The sequence below is a fragment of the Schistocerca cancellata genome, chromosome 2, assembly GCF_023864275.1.
Source record: "Schistocerca cancellata isolate TAMUIC-IGC-003103 chromosome 2, iqSchCanc2.1, whole genome shotgun sequence".
Classification (NCBI taxonomy): Eukaryota; Metazoa; Arthropoda; class Insecta; order Orthoptera; family Acrididae; genus Schistocerca; species Schistocerca cancellata.
Window position 1 is genome coordinate 442288798 of NC_064627.1, and position 23913 is coordinate 442312710.

Below are 23913 nucleotides of genomic sequence, written 5' to 3' on the forward strand. Positions count from 1 at the left end.
GAGTGTATCTGCATCAGTTAAGGATACGTGCAATGCTGAGACCTGCCCTTCCAGGTATAGTAACAGACTCTCTGTCGACTCAGCACTAATACAGTTAATCATCATCATCATCATCATCATCATCATCATCATCCAAGGATTGTAACACAAATGCCATGGATCTGTGGGCATAAGAGTTGTCAGCCTGGTATGATAGTGCAATTCAGCGGGTTACAGTGCTTTCTTTATTTATGTCTCAAGTATTAATCTCTTTGTACTTTTCAAAAGCTTGGTAGTTTCATAACGAAAAATTCCTTTTCCCACAATAATGAAACCATCTTCAAGCTGTTTTAACTCAGAATAGACATAACACACAACCACTGATGTCACACTTTAGTAGAATGAACTGTATTAAAAACAATGTCTTTTGGAAAGAGCTTTCATCTGATGCACCAATTACAATGCTTATTTTTTAGTATACAAGTATAAACATGAACACCACCAAACACAGCACTTCACAACCATGTAAACCAAGATGGCCCCTTCTCAGTTTGCTTCAGCCAATCACAGCACAGGATATGTCATGTGTGGTGTCACAAGGCTTAGGCCTGTCCCACCCCTCATTAAATCGTCCAAGACTTATACAAATAATTGTAAGAACAGTTATTATTATTATGTTCTTTAAGTTTGTTTTTGGGTTTTCAGAAATACTGTGGGAAGAAAGTTTATTTATGTTGCAGATAACGTGGAAGACATTGCCCAACGATCACCATGAAAGTTCGACGTAGCAGCAAGTGGGCAAGGAATAAAACGAATGCTGCAAACTACCGCGAGCCATGGTAGATATTCTGCTTTCTCTTTGTAAACAGATCCATCGAGTCTTCAAAGGTTCATGTAAAATGTATAGGCGGGTGACACATTAGGAGGGACCTGATGCCTGTAATACTTCCACAGTTATTAAAAAGTTGTTACATGGCAAAACCAATAGTTCATCATTTATATAGATAAAAAGTAGTAAAAGATATAGAAAAGGAAGAGTTGCGGTGTCAGAACGAAAAGTGGTACATCGCTCAGCAACTAAGAAGGACGTAAACAGCGGGCGTTACGTAGTGAAAACAAATCAGCTGATAAAATAGTAAGTCTGTAATTAAGCATAAAGCCATGTAACACTGCACATGCCACACAAACATGTTTCTGGCGGTACAACAAAACACTGATAATGTTTATTCAATATTATTTTATTATTTTGTGAATGAAATTTGTGGTGGGCCTGATCTGTAGTATAGTCCAAGATCTAGCTTACATGGGAAAGTGGTAATTTGGTACCAAGTTGGTGAAGTCAACGGACATGATTCCATAAAAAGGTCTCGTACTACTACTGCAGCATGTGTGTGACATAACGTATCTTGTACTGCGGCAGAAACAATCTGAGCAATCAAAATGATAGTTTACGTGTTCCTAAACCTAAAGGGTTGGCACACACCACCTCTTTATAGATTTCAAAGCAGCTTATGACAGCATATATAGAAAGCAGTTATGTCAAGCTCTAGATGAACTGGGAATCTCGAGAAAGTTGGTAAGGCTGGTGAGAACGACAATGAGCGAAACACAAGGTAGTATAAGAATAGGAATGATGTCCAATACATCGAGTATTAACAACAGAGTGTGACAAGGGGATGCGTTGGCATGTCTTCTCTTTAACGCCACCCTGGAAAAGGTGATGAAAAACACAAACCTTCTGAATAGGGGAGCGATCTTCTATAAATCACTGCAGATACTGGCCTACATGGATGACATAGATATAATAGCAAGAACCCAAAAAGCAATGGAAGGACATTTACAGCTCTCGAACAGGATAGTAGGAACATGGGGTTAATTATTAATGAACAAAAAACAAAATATATGGAAGCTGGAAAAGCACATAGAGAAAATATGCCAAATGCAAGAACAATGGGCAACTATACGTTTGAGAGAGTTGAACATTTTAAGTACCTGGGCTCGACAGTTACGCATCTAAATGGTACCTCCTATGAAATTAAGCAGAGATTAATACTATCCCATAGAGCCTATTTTGTCCTAACAAGACTTCTATCCTGAAGGCTCCTGACTCGTACCACTAAATGAACAATCTATAAATCACTTATATGACCAGTGCTTACATATGCCTCTGAAGCCTGAACATTTTGTTAAAGATGTTGAAACACTGGATGGTTTTGAAAGAAAGGTACTTAGATGAATTATTGGCCCAATCTGTGAAAGGGGAAGATGGAGGAGGAGATACAACCATGAGTTGTATATCATATACAAAGACCAACCCATCAGAAGGATAGTAAAATCATCCAGACTGAGGTGGGTGGGACATGTGGCTCGCATGAATGGTACAGAAGAACCAAAAAGAATATTACAAGGAAAGCCAGGTGGGCAGAGAAGACGTGGTCGACCAAGAGCCAGACGGGAAGATGGAGTAATCGAAGATCTTAGAAAGATGGGCTACAGAAACTGGAGAGTGTTGGCAAAGGACCGAGAGAAATGGAAGGAAATTGTAGAAGAGGCCAAGGCTCATCATGAGCTGTAGAGCCAAGAAAGAAGAAGAAAACTAAAGTGACGTATGTGTATTTGGTGGTCTTCATATTTATACCTTAAAAACAAGAATAGGAAAAAATCCTAAATTTAGTGACATTTTGTAAATTCTGCTTTTTTGTATTATTTTTCACATTATCATTATTATGAGATTTTCATGTCTCTAGTAGTAAGATGTACTGTAACTGCATGGTATATATACAAAAAGCCAATGAAATGGAAATGAATAAAGAAATAAATCCCCAAGTTCTCCACAGGGCAAAAAATGTCAATAGTAAAGTTTCATCTCTCTCTGGTAAGAAATTTTTAAGAGCCCCAATAGCATTGACTAAATGTATGCTGGCAACAAGAATCCTCTATAGTTTACTGGAAGTGTTTGCAAATGTCATATAAATGAACATTCCATGAAAGGTATGCTAAGACATATAAGTGCTGAGATTGTATAATGTAGTTGGTTGTGGGACTCTTGAGGGGTAGGTTGAGCTGCCAAGTCAGAAAGAGTTTTCTTCCTTTGCACAAAATGGTTCTTTTACTCATGGAATGTAAGAGTTGTGTTGTAAGTTTATCTGTTGAGTAACAGTAACTGTAAAGGACATGTGTATACTGTAACATCATGTTTGTGTGGTAGTATGGAGGGAGAAGGGAGTGGATGAAACATTATGCTGGCACAGACTACTAACATAAAATAGCACCAAATGGGATGCCAAGCTTAATACCTCCACAAGATAGATAAATCACTGTTAATAGTGTCATATCACATAAAAATGCTGAGAGGTTTGGGATTTTATTCAAGATATAGGCAGAAAATTCTGATGAAGGAACTTTACGCCACCACCTTCCCTCCACTTGCCATGCAAATACTAATGGTGGAAATTTCTTTCAACCACCTGGATCCAAACAAGCTCTCTCTAGTCAAGTGCCACCACACACAAGTGCATTAGCAACCTCGGTTATGGCCAAGAAACCAAACACAAATGCCTAATATACAACACAATTATGAGTTGTATCCTGTTTCAATACCTAGCACACAGACTTGGGGGGGGGGGGGGGGGGGGGCTAGTTTTTAACTGTAGCTACATGGGTAGGACTAAAAAAATAATATGTGCATTAATACTAACACTAATCAGGCATATATATCCTGTAAATTGACTCATACTGCATCATTTTGATAAAAGAATCATTCACATGATCTACAGACAAGGTAACTAATTAACAACTGTCTCTACATGAATTATCATACAGACTTCACTGAAACAATATATAATATTTATATTGTATCCAAAGTAGCACAACAAACTATGTCAGTTAAAGAAATAATACATAATCCATAATTTTCAATTCACAAAAATTATTGCAACATCTACAAAATTATTTTGACATTAATATTTCATCTTATAAAAATCAATTTATTAGCCTGAAGGGCTCAAAATATATTTGTACATTTCTGAAGACAGTAACAGAATATAAATGTGTTGGTTTTGAAGGTTGTTTGTGGATGAATTATTGTGTTAATGCAAAGTGTTTTTTTGTAATGTACTCTCCACAAACTAAATGTCAGGCATCATGTATCATAGGAAAATCAATAGTTCACTGCTTTCAATACACCATTTGTAAACTGAAACCCATTACCAAGCTATTCAACTGGATGACAAGAGCTGTGGTGTCACATTGTTTATATACACGCATCAAAAAAAAGTTTTGCATCACCGCAGTTCCCAGAACTCGCGAAGATAGACGTCAACTGTGGATATTGTACCACAGACACGGTCCCTTTGACTGTTCAGAGATGTCATTAAACCTGCCCAAAGATGTAAACAACCATGCATGAGCAGCGTCTATTAGATGGAGCGGTCTGACAGCCGATCAGTTCCAGGCATTCCACCAGGAAGAAGGTACATGGCTCATGTTGTCTATAGTTTGACCATGCCTACATGGTAAATACTGTGGTTGAATTGCGTCCGCATTGTTACTTTGTGCCAGGAAGGGCTCTGAAATATTACTGTATCTCATTGCCCTATCAGAACCCCTTGGACAGCATTAAAGATAAACCCCAGTCCTAATTGTCCAATTGTAAAGTGACCCGTTTCCAAATTACATACAAAAGACAACCACTATTTCAGTATACATATAATTCGAAAACGATGCTTTGCTGATTAACATTGTTCTTATGTGAAAAACAAAATATAAATGTGAAATTAATACTGCAACTAATTGAAAGAAATGTAGCACATGGTCAGGATGTACCAGTAAACCTATCAGTATAAAATTACTACAGCAAATTAAATAGAACATATAACTAAAGCATGTTAATTGAATCTCCGATATATGTTAGCACTAAAATTCAGGCACTAGTTGATTTGTTATAAACAAATTTAGAAATGTAATTGTTACCTGTAACATAATTAGTCAGAAAATGTTATATTACTCATAACTAAGTTGAAAATAGGTTCACCTTGTTCAGCACTGAGATTGTAAAATTTTAGCAATGTGTATCTCATACACGGTTTAACTTTTAATTGGGATTTTACATAAAATTGTAATTTTCATTGTAGGTAAATGTTAACAAAAGTATAAATAGGCGCCTTGGGGCACTCGTTTTTTGGCCAGGGTTGTGAGCAAATGTATTATAGGCTCACTCGTTTGTTGATTGTTGTGAACACTGTGTCGTTTGATGTCAACTTCGGGTACATGTGATGTAACTGGTACAGTTCACCAGGCTCGGACACTGGAGTCCTGGAAATATATTGGTGTTAAAACTGCACTGTACTTTGGAATTTATTTGGGAGTCTTCCGCAATCCTTTTCATAGGCTGCACAGTGACGAGACGAATCCAGGAATTTTACAACACCCCGAGAACTAAACAACTCTCACTGTTGGTAGAATTGACGCGAAAACAACAGCACATTGACTGGGCATTTCACTCAAAAGTCAAAACATTTGCAACACGGAGGTGGGAAAATATAAACGTATCAGCTCGCAACAAGGGAAGTGTCCAGGCATCTCACAGTGAGCCAAAGCGATGTTGTTCAGACATGGAGGAGATACAGAGAGACAGGAACAGTGAATGACATGCCTCGCTCAGGCGGCCCAAGGGCTACTACTACAGTGGATGACCGCTACCTAGGGATTATGGCTCGGAGGAACCCTGACAGCAATGCCATCATGTTGAATAATGTTTTTCAGGCAGCCATAGGACGTCGTGTTACAACTCAAACTGTGTGCAATGGGCTGCATGATGCGCAACTTTACTCCCAACGTCCATGGTGAGGTCCATCTTTGCAACCATGACACCATGCAGGGCGGTACAGATGGGCCCAACAACATGCTGAATGATCTGCTCAGGATTGGCATCACATTTTCTTCACCAATGAGTGTTGCATATGCCTTCAACCAGACAACTGTCAGAGGCGTGTTTGGAGGCAACCTGGTCAGACTGAACGCCTTAAACTCACTGTCCAGCAAGCGCAGCAAGGTGGAGGTTCCCTGCTATTTTGGGGTGGCATTATGTGGGGCCAACGTACACTGCTGGTTGTCATGGAAGGCACCATAACAGCTGTACAAAACGTGAATGCCATCCTCCGACTGATAGTGCAACCATATCGGCAGCATATTGGCGAGGCATTCGTCTTCATGGATGACAATTCACGTCCCCATCCTGAACATTTTGTGAATGGCTTCCCTTAGGATAATGACATCACTCGACTTGAGTGGCCAGCATGTTCTCCAGACATGAATCCAAATGAAAATGCCTGGGATAGATCGAAAAGGGCTGTTTATCGATGACGTGAACCATCAACCACTCTTAGGGATCTACGCCGAATCGCCACTGAGGAGTGGGACTATCTAGAATAACAGTGTCTTTATGACCTTGTGTATAGTATGCCATAACGAATACAGGCAAGCATCAATGCAAGAGGACATGCTACTGGGTATTAGAGGTGCTGGTGTGTACAGCTACCTGGCCCAACACCTCTCGCTGTATGGTGGTACAACATGCAATGTGTGGTTTTCATGAGCAAAAATAGGGGAGAAATGATGTTTATGTTTATCTCTATTCCAATTTTCTGTACAGGTTCCAGAACTCTTGGAACTGAAGTGATGCAAAACTTTTTTTGATGTGTGTGGTCTTGCTGTTATTGGTCCTGTTGTATGTAAAAACAACTGTTGGATCTTTTACATACACTCCTGGAAATGGAAAAAAGAACATATTGACACCGGTGTGTCAGACCCACCATACTTGCTCCGGACACTGCGAGAGGGCTGTACAAGCAATGATCACACGCACGGCACAGCGGACACACCAGGAACCGCGGTGTTGGCCGTCGAATGGCGCTAGCTGCGCAGCATTTGTGCACCGCCGCCGTCAGTGTCAGCCAGTTTGCCGTGGCATACGGAGCTCCATCGCAGTCTTTAACACTGGTAGCATGCCGCGACAGCGTGGACGTGAACCGTATGTGCAGTTGACGGACTTTGAGCGAGGGCGTATAGTGGGCATGCGGGAGGCCGGGTGGACGTACCGCCGAATTGCTCAACACGTGGGGCGTGAGGTCTCCACAGTACATCGATGTTGTCGCCAGTGGTCGGCGGAACGTGCATGTGCCCGTCGACCTGGGACCGGACCGCAGCGACGCACGGATGCACGCCAAGACCGTAGGATCCTACGCAGTGCCGTAGGGGACCGCACCGCCACTTCCCAGCAAATTAGGGACACTGTTGCTCCTGGGGTATCGGCGAGGACCATTCACAACCGTCTCCATGAAGCTGGGCTACGGTCCCGCACACCGTTAGGCCGTCTTCCGCTCACGCCCCAACATCGTGCAGCCCACCTCCAGTGGTGTCGCGACAGGCGTGAATGGAGGGACGAATGGAGACGTGTCGTCTTCAGCGATGAGAGTCGCTTCTGCCTTGGTGCCAATGATGGTCGTATGCGTGTTTGGCGCCGTGCAGGTGAGCGCCACAATCAGGACTGCATACGACCGAGGCACACAGGGCCAACACCCGGCATCATGGTGTGGGGAGCGATCTCCTACACTGGCCATACACCACTGGTGATCGTCGAGGGGACACTGAATAGTGCACGGTACATCCAAACCGTCATCGAACCCATCGTTCTACCATTCCTAGACCGGCAAGGGAACTTGCTGTTCCAACAGGACAATGCACGTCCGCATGTATCCCGTGCCACCCAATGTGCTCTAGAAGGTGTAAGTCAACTACCCTGGCCAGCAAGATCTCCGGATCTGTCCCCCATTGAGCATGTTTGGGACTGGATGAAGCGTCGTCTCACGTGGTCTGCACATCCAGCACGAACGCTGGTCCAACTGAGGCGCCAGGTGGAAATAGCATGGCAAGCCGTTCCACAGGACTACATCCAGCATCTCTACGATCGTCTCCATGGGAGAATAGCAGCCTGCATTGCTGCGAAAGGTGGATATACACTGTACTAGTGCCGACATTGTGCATGCTCTGTTGCCTGTGTCTATGTGCCTGTGGTTCTGTCAGTGTGATCATGTGATGTATCTGACCCCAGGAATGTGTCAATAAAGTTTCCCCTTCCTGGGACAATGAATTCACGGTGTTCTTATTTCAATTTCCAGGAGTGTATTATAGATTAGGAGTCCTGTTGATATGCATTTTCATGTAAAGATCAAGTCTTATGTCAAGGGTGGTCACTAATTTCTGTAGGGAGTTCTAGTTGCTCTTTCCATATGAGTGTGAATTTTAAATATGCCATTGCTGTTTATGTGTTGTGTACAAATAGGAATAATTGTATTTATGATACTTGTACACAGAATAATGAAGAAAATACACTAACAAATTGGACCTGTTAAGACATCACATAACATGCACTAAAAAGAACCATCAAGTCTATCAAATAACTAGTAAGCTTATTGTATTTTCTCACTTTAATGCTTTGGATTTTTTTAAAAAGAACAACTGTAACATCTCTTACAGGCAGTGAAATATTATAATCTTTCTGATATCAAATAGTAGGCAATAATCTGTGGTCCAGAAATAAAAGTGAATTTTATATTACTGTATTTACCTTAGTATAAGATGACCCCCTTTTCTTAACAGGCTTCTTGAGAAAAAATAATTGTTTAACATACTCTGACTAATCGAAATCATGAACTCTTATTACGTAAGGTATCTGGCTAAAAAGTTACCAGTACACCTCTTAATAGCTTAGAATATTTATTAGTTATTTAAATTTTGATAACACAAGGAAAAATAAACAAAAACAGATTGTTTACATTAATCTTCACTGCCTCACTTTTTTAGCCGTCTTCGGTGGCACCACTATTTCTAATCATAATCGTCATCATCTTAACAGAACAGCTGTGCAACTTACATCTTTGTAACAACAAATATTTGGCTGTTTTCTTTCCTAAATATGTTGTGATATTTTAAAACACAAGGTTGATTTCACACCTACACTGACGTGAAAATGTTAATTTCTTTTGCTACAAAAACATATCATCTGCCCACCACTCTCTCATTGGCTGTGTAGAACTAGCAGCTGAAACACCCCCAGTTGTTTGCATCATACCTCACGGGGAGCATGACAACACTGCTGCACGAAATACCTAAGTATGCCATTGGCCCCACTTTAAACTTTTAGCATGTCCCACAGAAATGTATGCTATTGTGAATTATTTGTTCAAATTTAAAGTCAATTTGGTTCCGAGAGCAAATGGATTCATCCAAATTACAATTTAAACATGCTAAGATGTTAATAAAAAGCAGAATCACACAGTATAGATTCCAGCAGTTGGCAGCAAGATGAAATCTGCTGCCCGCTCGCCACTCTGCGCAATCGCCCCCCCCCCCCCTCTCCCCCCGACTCATTGTAGTTCTCAGCTATTTCATGCCACTGTTCCCTCTACAAGCCTTCCATAGTGCTGTGCTTGAGCAACAGCGAAATATGGACAGCTGTATCTTCTAGGGTGAATGTAATTTGTAATAACAGCCACTAATACATAAATAGGAGATCTATATAATGATTCAGTCCACTTCTCGAACTTTCGTGTGTCGTGCGATCAAGTGCCCACTTGGTACTAGCTCCACAACAGGTCTTTCTGTTATAATTTATTCTTGTGATAGCAACTGCAGTCAGTTTAATATGATCTGTTCCATTTGTTTGACATTTAATTCTGGATTAATTTTCTTTATCACTTTATTTGAGTGTCACCACCTTGTACTAAAGCTAATTAAAAGATCGTAACATTTTTTCCCCCAGTACTCTAACACACGAACAGCTACTGAATTTTCATTTGCAATGCACTTCGTAAATCATTAGTTTATCCTAAGCAAATAAAATACTGACTTGAGTTCAGAATCCTGTAATGGTGTTTGAGGGACAGGATTTTCACCTTTGAATGTTACTGTTAGTTAAGAGGCTGCATAAATGTATGTATATGGTATCAAACAATGGAAAATCCAGGATGGCATGTAACAATATTATGAGAATTTCTTCTCTTAATATGTATATGGCATCCATACATGTATGAGAACTTCTATTGCAAATCTCTTCAGACACAACAAAAGTTTGTGAGTTGATAGAATTTAATGCTATTTTCTCCTGTATCTCACAAAATAGTCAATTTTTTGTAGCAGAGCATTAGATTGTTGTAGTGCCTAGTTCATAGTTTCTCACATATCCATCCTTTGCACAAGCCTTGCGAGACAAATGTCACATAATTGGTCAAACAAGATCAATACTGTATCGAGCACTTCTGCGTATTGGGAAATCTTGAGCCTATTCGAATGAAAGCACTGTTTGCTAAGCTCTACCCTTTGGAACTATTCCAAATAAATTTGTATGAAAGCTCAATAGCCAAAGCTTCATTTATAAATGTAAGATGATCCCTATATTAACCTATAAAACACTGTAAAAAAAATTTACCTCAGCAGCAATAATTTAATCTGCAAATGTAAGATGAACCAGTATTTTTGAAATGGCAAATTTGGGAAAAGACCTTATCTTATAAGCAGGTAAATACTGCAAATTTAATGGGGTTTAGTCAAATGATGCCTAAGGAGGATCAGATAACAACCAGATAATGAAGAGAGTAAGAGTGAGTTTTCCACTTTTATGGTGTTACTGAATATCATAACTGATAAAACAATTTGTTATTATCAAAAAGGCAATTACAGTATTATTCCACTTACATTTGAAATTGCACAGTTTCAAATGTCCATATAATAACCTATAATTACTACTACTACTACTACTACTATACATCGACTATTATTGTGGATTACAATATTTGGGAAAAGTGGAGAACTGATAAAATGAGAAAGGAGATGAATATCTGATACTTTCACCAAGCAGAATTTTACACAGCGGGCAGAATTACAGATTTTCCCCCAAAGTATTTTGGATTATCTGCATGACCATTATATTTTAATTTATTTTTACTAAATATTAATATACGTTAGGATTAACAAATGAACTGTGCTTGCGTGGTACCTTGCATATGATTTGAACAGTTTCAAAGAGAGCTTTCCCTTTTACAATGGTAAGACATGAACACGACAGTGGTAGGTGTGGTGAGAAAGTGGAGTGAGGAAGATTAAAGAGTCTGATCAAAATTTTGTAAATAATGTGAGGTCAGCCATACTCCTCTTTCTAATATGTGAGAGTAGCAATTGTTATTGATGGCTGATACAAGACAGAAAGAAATCTGTTTGCAAATCAGATCAATAATGTAATAAGTACTGAGATTGTCAATACATGACAGTGGCGCAAAAAGTTCTCGGCATTAACCATCAATAAACCTGTCATGTGCATGGAAGTCTTGTGACAATTTTCAACAGGCTTTGTGTTATAAATTGCAAATTGGCCGTAGGCAACTGGCTAAAAGAAGTGTGGTGTTCGAATTCTTAGAAATGGAGAAAAATGAGAATCATACAGCCATAAAATTTTTGTAAAAGAAAGTTTGACACCACGCAAAATTCGTTTGTGGTTCGTAAATGTGTTTGGTGATCCTTCTTCTTAATTTTGCACTATGAAGAAATGGGCTGTCAAATTTAAGTGTGCAGTGAAAGTCTTCAAGATTATCCAGGTACGGAATGTCCAAAAAGTGCTAGCACACCAGAAATCATTGAAAAAGTAGGTAATATTGTCTTTGAAGATCAGCATGTGAAAGTGCCTAGACTGTAGTGATTTCAACGGAACATGTTGGCTAAATTTTGCATGAAGATCTGAGAAAGCTTTGTACAAGATGGGTGCTGCACTTGTCCACAGTAGATCAAAAATAAATTTGATTGACAATTTCTGAATACTGTTCGGCACATTTTGAAATAAAGAAAAGTGAGTTCATTTGTCAGCAGATGATAACTGATGAATCATATTTTCAACACTACACACACGAATCAAAATAAAAATTGAAACACTGCACATAAGTTGGTTCTTCAGCTCCAAAGATGGTGAAAACAATGTCATCAGCAAGAAAGTTAAATACAGCTGGTTTTATGACGGGGAAAAAAGTCACCTTTCAACAAGAGTACCTTGGCAGAGGGAAAACTGAAGGGTCTGTGCTATGAAGTATTGGACCATTCACCTTGTTCCCCAGATTTGGCTCTCAGAGACTTCCATTTGTTCTCACAAGCCAGTCATTTTTCATTCAATCAAGAAGTATTTCAGTTGTAGTTGAATATTTTTCAGCACTTACAAAGAAACGCTAGTGAGACAGAATCATGTCACTGGAACGCCACTGGTTGAAGAATATTAATGTTAAAGGAGATTTGTAGCAGACAAAAACTTTTTGAAAACATAAATTCTCATTTTCATAGTCATTTATTTTCACACTACATTTGATTTTTTGGTTGAGAACTATTTGCTTTCATTTGCCTCTAATACACTGTTGTCACGGTAGTATATGAATGTGTGTTGCACAGGGTATGAATGGTGATAGTCACGCTGTGTGTACTACTGTTTGTCGGTCTGACATATTACAAAGTACGCAGGTGGGCATCACATCATCAGATAGAACTGTGACAAGCAAGGTTTCTAGAAGGACCACATGGATTTTGTCTATGGAAATGAAATTAGAGTTTCAAGAAAGTTCAGCCTCTCTGTGGTACAGAAGATGAAAATGTCAAATGTATTCAGACTAGGGGATGAAGGTTCATGGATTCCATGTCCTTAAAATACCAAGTTTAACAATTATAATAAAACTAAACTAAACTCCTCCCGAACAGGCCACGAAGGCCCAACGGTACCGACTGGCCGCTGTGTCATCCTCAGTCCACAGAAGTCACTGGATGCGGAAATGGAGAGGCATGTGGTCAGCACACTGTTCTCCCAACTGTATGTCAGTTTCCGAAACTGGAATAATTATGATAACTTTATCCAATAAATTTGTGTTCACCATTTCCTTATGGAAGAAGAATTTGTACAGCCGTTAGATCAACTTTGGTAAGGAACATTGCACAAAAAATTAGTTTTCATACAGTTCCCAAGAACATTAATATAACCAAAGTATTATAAATGCTGAATATATTTTATCAGATAATAATTACAATATATATGGATTTTTGTTAGTAAGTGTTTCTTTTGCCTGAACAATTTACCATATTCTTCTGCTCCTTTGAGAAATGCACCAATGGCTCCAAGGTAACCTTCATGGCGAAGAAAGAGTGCCTGAACTTTTCCCTTACTCCAATAATTAATTGAATATGATACTGTATGCATACTCAATGGATGGTTTCGGAGAAAATACCCTCCAAAATACACCTGTAATAAAATTAAAATAAAGTTTTCAAAGTGATATGCAGAGTGAAGCACTTAATAACTTTTATTAATCATGCATCTTGTCCAGAAAAATTTTCCAATTAGCAAGATTACTACTATTGTATGCACATACTGAACACTAGCTAGTTTCTGATGTATTGGTGAGCAGCCTAATAGTTACACACTGCAAAACACAAATGAAAACTCACAACACAAATACACAAAATGACGATGTTAGTATGGCAAAGGCACCCATGAGCTCAACTTCAATGGACAAATGCAAACATTTTCAATTTAAAGTTATCAAAAATAGAGCAGTGATGTATGCTTCATTCACACATATTCTCATTGTGAAACAGAGGATGCACCAGAATTAAATGCCTGTATTAACTCTGTAATACTGTAGTAGATTTCAAACACTTGTTTCTGATATATAATTTAGTGCAAAACAAGAACATGTATAGTCTGTCTGTAAACTCAAGAGCGAGCAGTGCTTTTGTTGGGGGAAGTGGACTTCCCTGGAAGAACCCTGCAACTGGCCTACAGGAACACCCAAAATCAGTTGCCCTTTACCTGTCTAGCGGTGTAGATCAGCTTGCAGTGATATACCTCATTTCTATTTGTGGGATCTTAGTTGCCAGCATCACTCAGTTAACTTTATATACAAAATTGTTAAGGCTTTCATGGCCACTTGTTGACAAACTGCCTATTGGCTTATGTCTCGGGTTCTTCGGCCGATGTTCATCTAATGATTTTACTGACGTTTCGCCAGCACGAGTGGCTGGCATTGTCACAGCTTCACCCTCCATTGCCGGCGGTGAACTGGAGCCGAGCTCGCAGCTGCAGACTATATGTACCTGGTGCGCCAACGTCCGAAGGCTTCTCCTCGGTCATTTCCGATGCAGTTCTCCTCTTGCTACCTGCGACGGTCGTTCACTGCAGCATGGGAAGCCACGATCCATTTACCTTAAGCTTTCCTCTTTCTTGTTGAAACTGTTCTGTGTTTTTGTATTTCTACAGCATCTCTGAACAAGCTTGTGTGATAGTGCTTCTCTACAGCCAGAACTTCCACATCGGCGAATTTTATTATTTGGTCAGTCTCACTCAGTGTATGTTCTGCCATGGCCGATTTCTCCACCTGCCCCAATGTGCAATGACGCTTATGTTCTTTGATCCTGGTGTTGATTGATCTTCCAGTCATTCCGACAAACTTTTCAGCATGTGCATGGTATACCATAAATTCCCGCCATTGCAAGTGGGGTCCCTTTTCTCCTTTGCCGATCTAAGGCACTCTTTGATCTTCCTTGTCAGTTTGAAAATTGTCTTTACGCCGTGTTTGTGCAATAAGGCACTCAGGAAATGTACGACAGAAAGGCTGCACCCGACATATTTTTCCTTACTTCCTTACTTCGCAATTCGAAGTACAGGCACTGGACTTGGCGACCTGCAAACCTAAGGTGTGGTACAGGTAGATCGATGATACTTTTGTTGTGTGGAGCCATGGTGAGCAACAGCTCGGTGACGTCCTAAGACACTTGAACAGCCTCCATGCCAACATAAAATTTACCATGGAAGTAGAAAAGGAACAAAAAACTCAATTTCTAGATGTGCTGATCACAAGGGATGCTGAAAACCTGGGACACAGCTTGTATCGAAAACCGACACACGCAGACCAATACCTGCCCAAACTATCAAACCACCACCCGAGCCAGAAAAGAGGCATGATTAATATGCTCGTAATGCGAGCAGGATGAATATGTGAGCTGCAGCACCTCAGACGTGAAATGCAACACCTGGAAAGTTTTCTGAGGAGCAATGTGTATTCCACAAGTTATATTAGAAGTGTATCGGAGCCAAACACTCGGTGAAGTAAGGAATCAGAAAAATAAATGTGGCTACGGCCTTTCTGCCATACATTCCCTGAGTGACTGACAGAATCGGCCGTATATTGCACAAACATGGCATAAAGACGATTTTCAAACCGACAAGGAAGATCAAAGAGTGCCTTAGAATGGCAAAGGAGAAAAGGGACCCACTTGGAATGTCAGGAATAAACCGTATACCATGCACATGCGGAAAAGTTTATGTTGGCATGACTGGAAGATCAAACACCAGGATCAAAAACATAAGCGACATTGCAGGTTGGGGCAGGTGGAGAAATCAGCCGTAGCAGAGCACACACTGAGTGAGACTGACCACGTAATAAAATTTGCCAACACGGAAGTTCTGGCTATAGAGAAGCACTATCATACGCGGTTGCTCAGAGAAGCTGTAGAAATACAAAAACACGTGAACAGTTTCAACAATAAAGAGGAAAGCCTTAAGGTAAATGGATCCTGGCTTTCCATACTGCAGCAAACTACCGTCGCAGGTAGCAAGAGGAGAACCGCACCGGAAATGACCGAGGAGAAGCCCTCGGACATTGGCGCGCCAGGTACCTATAGTTTGCAGCTGCGAGCTTGGCTCCAGTTCACCACCGGCAATGGAGGGTGAAGATTTGACAATATCAGCCACTCGTGCTGGCGAAATGTCAGTAAAATCATTAGATGAATGTCAGCCAAATTCCTGAGACAGAAGCCAATAGGCAGTTTGTTAACTTTATATACTTGCTGACAGACTTTGGTATCTGGAAGTGATGGATAATTTCCATACATTTTAAGAAAATTGGCAGAATACGAAGAAGAGAAGGTATTTGCGGAGTAATGAGCATTCAATCATCTCTAATGTTATTACAGTGTTTGTGTTAAAGAGGTGACACAAAAAGGACTGTTGGCTAATATTACCAGTTCCAATCAAAGGGCTGCAATTTATGCAAATGTCAGCCTCACCACAATATTACGCATAGGGAAGGAACGTGAAAATAAACCACATGGTTCACCGGAATTGTCATGAAGGAAAAGTAATAATTTTGGCAAGAAACCTTTTCATTATAAACAGTTTCACAAAATCGCTCATTCGACAAATGATGGAGGACTTTTACATAAATAAAAAAATAGTGCTGACATTATGGAAATTACTTACTGCCGTAAAACAAAAAATCCATTGTTCTTTGGCAGAAAGATGTTTTACACAAGATACTGTGTGAAATGAGATTTATTTGGAAAAGATCTGAAAGTCAGCGAATGATTCTACAGAGAGAACGGATATAATTGACTGGTGATGTAAGTACCTGATCCAAGTGAGGAATTTAAGGGAGGAAGGCAGAAATTTCTTTTATATTGCTGAGGCTTGGGTGGATAACAACATTACTTATAAAAAATTTTGGCAGGGTCCTGGTGTTGATGCCATTATGGACAATGTTAGTGGAAGCAGTAGGATTATTGCTGTCAGCATTAGATTAAAAGAAGTGCAGTTAATTTATAAAGTGGGATGTGCCACAGAGGACTACCATGGGCAAATGAACCACAAAAATTTTTGAAATTGGTTATTGACTAAATTAATTCCGAATCTACCACCAAATTGTGTTATTGTTACGCATAATGCTTCGTATCACATGAAGGAGCATAGCACAGCTCCAACTAAGTCCTTGAATAAAAGAGAAATGATTGCCTGGGTTATTAAAAAATAAGGTTGAAGCTGATTTGTCAACGATAAAAACAAAATTATTTGATTTAATTAAACAACATAAGCCGGAAGACAAAGTATTTAAAATTAATAAAATACCTGAAGCTCATGGGCACACTGTGACTTCCACCATACAACTTTGACTTAAATCCTACTGAACTGGCATGGGCAAAACTCACATTTGCACGACGAAGTTACTGCAGTTGGTGGAAGAAGATCTAGCAATTTTCTTAGTTTCAGTTTTTTTTTCCCAAACTAAACACTTTTCTCAATTGTTACAGGTTTTGAAACAATAACTCAAGATGACTGGAGTGCATACTGCCTCTATGTAGAGAAAATTGAACGCGAGTACTGGGTTAAGGATGGGATTATTGAAGACATTTTCGCTAATGGAATGGAATTCAATCACGTAAAATCTTTGATGCTATTGGAACAGCTACCTTTGAATGTATTCTGTCACTATATCTCAGTTACTATTCACCTGATTCTAAGACATATTGCTTAAAACATATATGCAATAAGTATGCTAAACACTGGTGAAATTTCCTTCGAAACATGTACACTAATATGGACTTCTATGCAAAAAGTTTGACGTACGAGGTGCGTTCACATATTAATTTTTATTTTTTGGTGAGAACTTATTTGTTAATCTACAGTAATGTTAGTCTCTTCAAAATATTCCCCATTACATACTATACATTTATGCCCGTGCTTTTTAAATTCCCGAAACACTTTCTGAACTCTCTCTTCAAGATAGTTGATAGCTCTCTCAACTATATATTTTTAATCTCATCCATGTTTGTAAAACCACCATGCTTTAAGGCCAGCTTTGAAATTTTTGTACCACTTGTATACCCACAGCAGACTCACCAAAAGCAACATTTCTAAAAATTTGATACACTTTATTCCATTCTTGTAACAATGAGTAACAAAGATTCTTTAATCAATTTGCATACAAAACAGATAATCATTGATACAACCGAAACATATGTAACCTTTTTGAGAGCTGACAATAGATCAAATACCCAACACGCATAACATTGTACAGATACTTTTCAGACATGTTTTCGAAGCCAGTGACAAAAAAGTAGTGCGAATCAGACTAATATAACATGCGAAATTATAAATTTATCTTTACTTTTTAAACACTCTTCATGTTGCAAGAATTGTTACGTTCAATGCAGCCCTTCAAAGAAAACTTCTACCTTTTACTAGAAACACAAAGTAAGATCAAGCCTTAAATCTTACAGATTGATTGCACTTTATGGGATAGCAGTAGAGGAACACACTTTCACATGAACAGGCATTCGATCCTATGTTTGCAGTTAGAATCCAGACTTCTGTTTTTATGTTAATATTTTTTACTCTATAATGTTGTGTTTCAGAAGAAGCTATCATCTTTTGTATTCCTTATGAGCTTAACGCATTTATCTAAAAATAAACGCTACCACGACATATCTGGTCACGGCATCGCCACAGATTTAAGGCGCGCCCCGCGGCAGGGCCGGTACTACGTTGTGAAACAGTCTGTAGAAGCGCCTTCTGACGTAGCTGTGTAGGCAGAGTGGGGACTCACTCGCTTGCTCTTCAGTTTACCAACATATCAATATGTGGGTTGCTGCTCAGATAACCAAAGAAACTACAGCCACACTGAAGATATAATTAGAAATGAAAATTAAAGCTGTCACTTGAAATAACAGAATAATAAAAATTCCCAAGTTTATTCTCCATATAAACCTTTCGGTGCATCACATTACGAATTTAAAACTGATATAGCATTAATGATTCCTTCTTCTTTGAGAAAAAAAAAAGAAATAATTTTCCAGGACAATATTTCATTTCAAATATTGCCAAATGCACTTGACTTTGTTCTTGTTACAATTACAAAGAAATATAAAATCTGACCACTAATTACCTTAAGAGGTGCAATGCCCCATACAGGGGCTGGGGAAGGTTGAAAAAGAAGGGATTTGTTATGAAGAGGTTGCTTGGTTGGTTGATTTAGGGGGAGTGGCCCAACAGCGAGATCGTCTGTCCCATCAGATTAGGGAAGGATGGGGAAGGAAGTCGGCTGTGTCCTTTCAAAGGAACCATCCTGGAATTTACCTGAAGTGATTTAGCAAAATCACAGAAAACCTAAATCAGAATGGCCGTCTTCCCAAATGTGTGTCCAGTGTGTTAAACAATGTGCCACCTTGCTCGGTTTAGGGGATTGGGTATGATAGAAGGGGCAGAGTGAGAAGTAAAGATGAACTGAAAGAGGAAATGAAAAGCGGAAAGAATAATACAATCAGAGAGAGAAAAAGAGAAAGGGGGAGAGGGGGGGGGGGGTCAGAGAAAGAAAGGAAATATGGGAAATGAAGACAAGTAAATAAATTTTAACTACCATGTAAGAAACTGCAATAGGGCGGGGAAGGGGGGGGGGGGGGGGGCAGGTCTGAAATATATTAGACAGAAGACAGGAGGGTGCCAGAGTAACGAGTAACTAGTACTGAGTGGGAGTATCCAAAATGTTCCACGTATAGTTTGCTCACAATGTCTTGACTGAATTTTCAGTGGGGTATGGGCAATGAAAGGAAGCAAGCGCCACTTACTGAAGCCCAAGAACATGGACTGCCACAAGGAGAGGGATAGTGCGAGAGAAACAAGCTGTGCTTCCATCACACACTACTGGCACTACACATGTGGTTGCTGGTTCAGCATGGCATAGCATAACAGTCACTCTGAATAGTTAGAGAATACACAGGTACTGCATTTTTAAACCGTCAATGTCAGCAGGGCCAGACACCAAACACTTTTGTACTGATGTCAACTAGCTTCTATTGGTTTCAGCAGATCAGGAATTAGGGAGCCCACATTAAGGACATTGTAATCAAACTATACTGCATTATGTTCAGCAACTGGATACTGGATATAACTACGGTGCATGGTTCTTCTGTGTCCTTTCATGCAGTCAGCCAGTTCAACATTCTTCATTTCTAGGTAGAAAGCTTTGCAGTGAATGTGTCAGCTGGCAAATAACACAGGTAATTACATATTTTCCCCTGCAATTAATGTTCTGTAATTTTCCATGGCTGGAATAAGTAGTAGCAATTGCCTGGGACAGTATTTGCAGTGAGAAAGGTTGCAAGTGAGGCCCGAGGTGTTGGAATGGTGGTCTGAGGATTTCATAAGGCTTCAGAAGTATTTTCATAGGTTAGGAGGACTAAGCAAGGTGGAGACTACTGTCTGCTATGTTCCAATAGGAAGTACTGGGTGTTGTGCCTCTTAAGGAGTAAGCCTTTCCGACCTTCTTTATAATTTTAATTATTTTATGAACTGAATATTTCATTTATACAATGAAGTTACAGCTGAACATTTTCTTTTCCTACAGATAAACAGTACAATATGAAACTGCCTAAAATTGCAAGGTTGGTAGATCAGTTCCATTGTTGCACCTTCAGAAAATTGTAATTAATTTTTCTATTTGAGCAATTGTCCATGCATTGATATATAAACTTGAAATGTTTACAGTGGGGTATGATATACAAATAGTCAAGACCAAACATACATGCACAGTGTAGGGCTCTCAGAATTACTCTAATACTGTAGAATAATGTGTTTTAGAACATCAATGGACATAATGAATCACTATACACCAATGGTCAATGGTCAGCTATGCATGAGAGATCATTTTGCTTTATCAAAACCAAGAAGAACCACATGCTAAAACTGCAGAACATGAACAGTGGTGAATGGAAATCTTTCAGTTGTGGTGCCTTTAGCTCTCTTACTACCAATGTCATCTTTCCTGTAAGCAGTGTGTCATCTTAGCACATGAGCACCACAATCTTTGGAGTTTGTTTAAGCTTGTTTTCCAAAGGCATGCATTTTGTATTCCTAGTATGACAAATTTAAGGTTCTCCATATTTCACTGTAGAATAGAGACTGTTTATAGGTGAGGACTTTGACACATTCTCTCTTTCTGAGTGTAGTTGCTAGCAACTAGGGATAGTCACCAATATTTTGGTTCTTAGCAAATTTGTTGCCTGTTGAGCTGCAGCAGTCTCGGTCAGAAGGATGCCTTTAGATATGGTTGGTTGGTTGGTCAATTTGGGGGAGGAGGCCAAACAGTGAGGTCACTGGTCACATCGGATTAGGGAATGATGGGGAAGGAAGTTGGTCATTTCAAAGAAACCACTCCGGCATTTGCCTGAACTGATTTAGGGAAATCACAGAAAACCTAAATCAGGATGGCTGCGTGTGAGTTTCAACTGTTGTTCTCCTGAATGTGAGTCCAGTGAGCTAACCACTGCACCAGCTTGCTCGGTCATTACATACGCTTGTCACAATTTTAAGAGTACTTGCTGCCTCTTCTAACTCTTTCAGAATGTAAAAAAGTTTTCTTATCCAAAACTACTTTCTTCTTGTCTAATATCAACACGCTGATACTGACATAACTTGTAATTGTTACTATTTTTGCTTACATTTTAACTGAGAGCTGATCAAGACTCTATACTAGAACTCTCTTCACTGGATGCATGTTAACACACAACAGTTCTCTCCAATCAGTGGGAACATTGGGAGGTTAATTGCAGAGTTCCCACAGGCAGCTAGGGGCAGGCAAGGCCATTCAAGCAAAGCTCTCCATATCTGAGCATGCATTATAAAAAATTGTGTGGCATGTAGCCGAGAGACTGCCCCCTAAAAAGTGTCTTACTCCACTAACAAATGTTATAGAACAACAACCACTAAACCCATCAGAACACAGCACAGCCTGACATTTAGGTTTTCTTTTTATATAAATAGGTACCATCATTATGTAGATATTTGCTCTCTGTGACACACTATATTCCAGCATCACATTCAACTGCTGCTGCTGAAGTTTGCTCACAGGTTACATTTACGGAAAACTGGCAGTGCTGATAAGCCCCTAATCAAGGCACTTCAGGTTCACCAAATCCAAAATCACCTACTTATAAATGATCTCTCCAAGCTACTCCCCATTTAGCACCAACAAGATGTGCACAGCTTACAGCAAGCTACGAACATAGTATTACTTTACTTCTCAATGGCACAAGTATTTTGTTTTGCTAGTTTTTTGTTTTAGTTTTTGTCATTTTCCAGTAAGTAAAATAATAGGAGAAATGTTATGCAGTATGGTGAATAATGTAGATATCCCTATATCTTTTGTCTTACCTGAATGCAATAATTTTGGAAATGATGGAATGATGAATTCAGAATTCCCAGCAACTACTCACATATTTCAGAAGGGAAAGTGTTTTGATTCTCTTAATTAAAATTTGTGTTAAGCCTTTGGTGCATTGTTATTGTGAAAAATTAAATGAATTTCCAACCAACAAACTTCAACTGTGACTGGCTCTCTCCATGTGAGAACTAAATACTATCTAAAGAAAACTAAGACCAAATACACACGATTCCAAAATTAACCACAACATGCAACATCACATGGGACTTTTAGTCTTAAAGAACTGCACGTTACCTAGAAATTTCAGTTAGTACACAGATAAAAATAAGCAACCAGTAAGAATGAACAAAACAAACAACACAAAGCATACTGTTTATATACAACTCTGTGCAATCACATCAGCCCTGCTACAAAAGAGGAACTGAAAAAGAAACATAAATCAGTAAAAAGAGTGTGAAAGCACGAAGCAATGTTTAATGACAATGAACTGCCCACTCACCTTATTAAGGCCATGCATCAAAGCGTAGAGGCAAGCAATCTGGCCGATGTCATTACTGATGGTAAACAGCAAGCTACGGGCCAAGTCTGCCTCTGAAAACTGTGTTGCTATAGGGGATGAAAGAAGTACAACAATGTCGGATGGAGATGAAAATGATATGATGAACAGTGAGAATAATGATGAATACACATGAGCTAAGAATGTACCTTTGTGACAACTGGAGCTGCAAATCTACTAATTACACAAAAATAAATAGAAATACTTTCTAAATAAATTGTGCAGATTAATTAAGCACTATGAAACACTAACAACTAAACAGAAGTATCACACAAATCTGCACTCAGTCACACCCTCCATATGCTTTACCCAGAAATGGTGAAATTTCAACATATTCCAGTGAATATTTAGATGTAGACAGTTTTACCACACTGTTAAAAGCTTCAGTACCAAAAGGTAAAAATGTTGCTTGGCTCATTGAGGACTATCAGCATTTTCCACCCTTTTAGAACTCATTTACAGGAGTGACATAAGGCAATACAGCACTGTTTGCTGGATTGTGAAGTTACTGAAAGTGTTCTTTAATTTGAATGCCTCATTTTTCAGGATAACAAAAACACATAAGCCATATTTAATACCGATTTCAATGTGAATTTCACTGAACATTTGAAACAAAAAAAACTGAAATGCAGTAGATAAGATCACAGGTTTGTGTTTTTAGGACACAGCATGACTATACTTGCTATACGGTTTGCAAAATAATCCAGCAATGACTACAATGAAGGAATCCATATATTTCCCCGATTTCAACTAGACACTTTTCTTCAATACTGGCAGTACACTACGTGTGTTTTAAATCACTCATAAAGTGAGCTAGAAGTATTTCTGTTGCAAACTCACTTTTTTTCAACCATGTTCCAGCAGGCTGGGAGTGGGGCAAGTGGACTCACAATTGAGAATGTCTGGAGAGTTTTTGCTACCTTATTATTTGCCTTAAAAGAAAGAGCTTCCTGTAAACATCTACTGAAGATGGAGGACCTACTTTTATTACAAAAATGATTTATTCAATGGGCACACTAGTACACTCAGATTGTTCAAATACGATGCTGATGATGCCTACGGTGTGTAAATACAGATCAATATGTATACTACCATTACATTTTTTGCTGAATGCTAGTTCTCTTTTGGATGTAGATAACTGCATGATCATGTCCTTAACAAAGATTAAAAACCCAATTAAATGTAGTTAGAAGATCTGTAGTAAAATTCTGGAGTCTTTCACATAAGCTATATGCCTGGAGGTAATATGAGGAAGTGACAACATGGAATGAATGTGTGAAAGTAGTTGCATGGAAATTGAATTCAAAA

At 39.2% G+C, this 23913-nt stretch overlaps 1 protein-coding gene across 1 annotated transcript in view; it reads right to left on the reverse strand.

Moving 5' to 3' along the window:
* The window catches only part of LOC126161917 (4'-phosphopantetheine phosphatase), a 177767-nt gene that overhangs the window by 93871 nt on the left and 59983 nt on the right, over positions 1 to 23913 (reverse strand). The window contains 2 exon segments of the mRNA XM_049918086.1: positions 13138 to 13300; positions 22549 to 22655. Of these exon segments, the coding sequence (XP_049774043.1) occupies positions 13138 to 13300; positions 22549 to 22655 (270 nt within the window).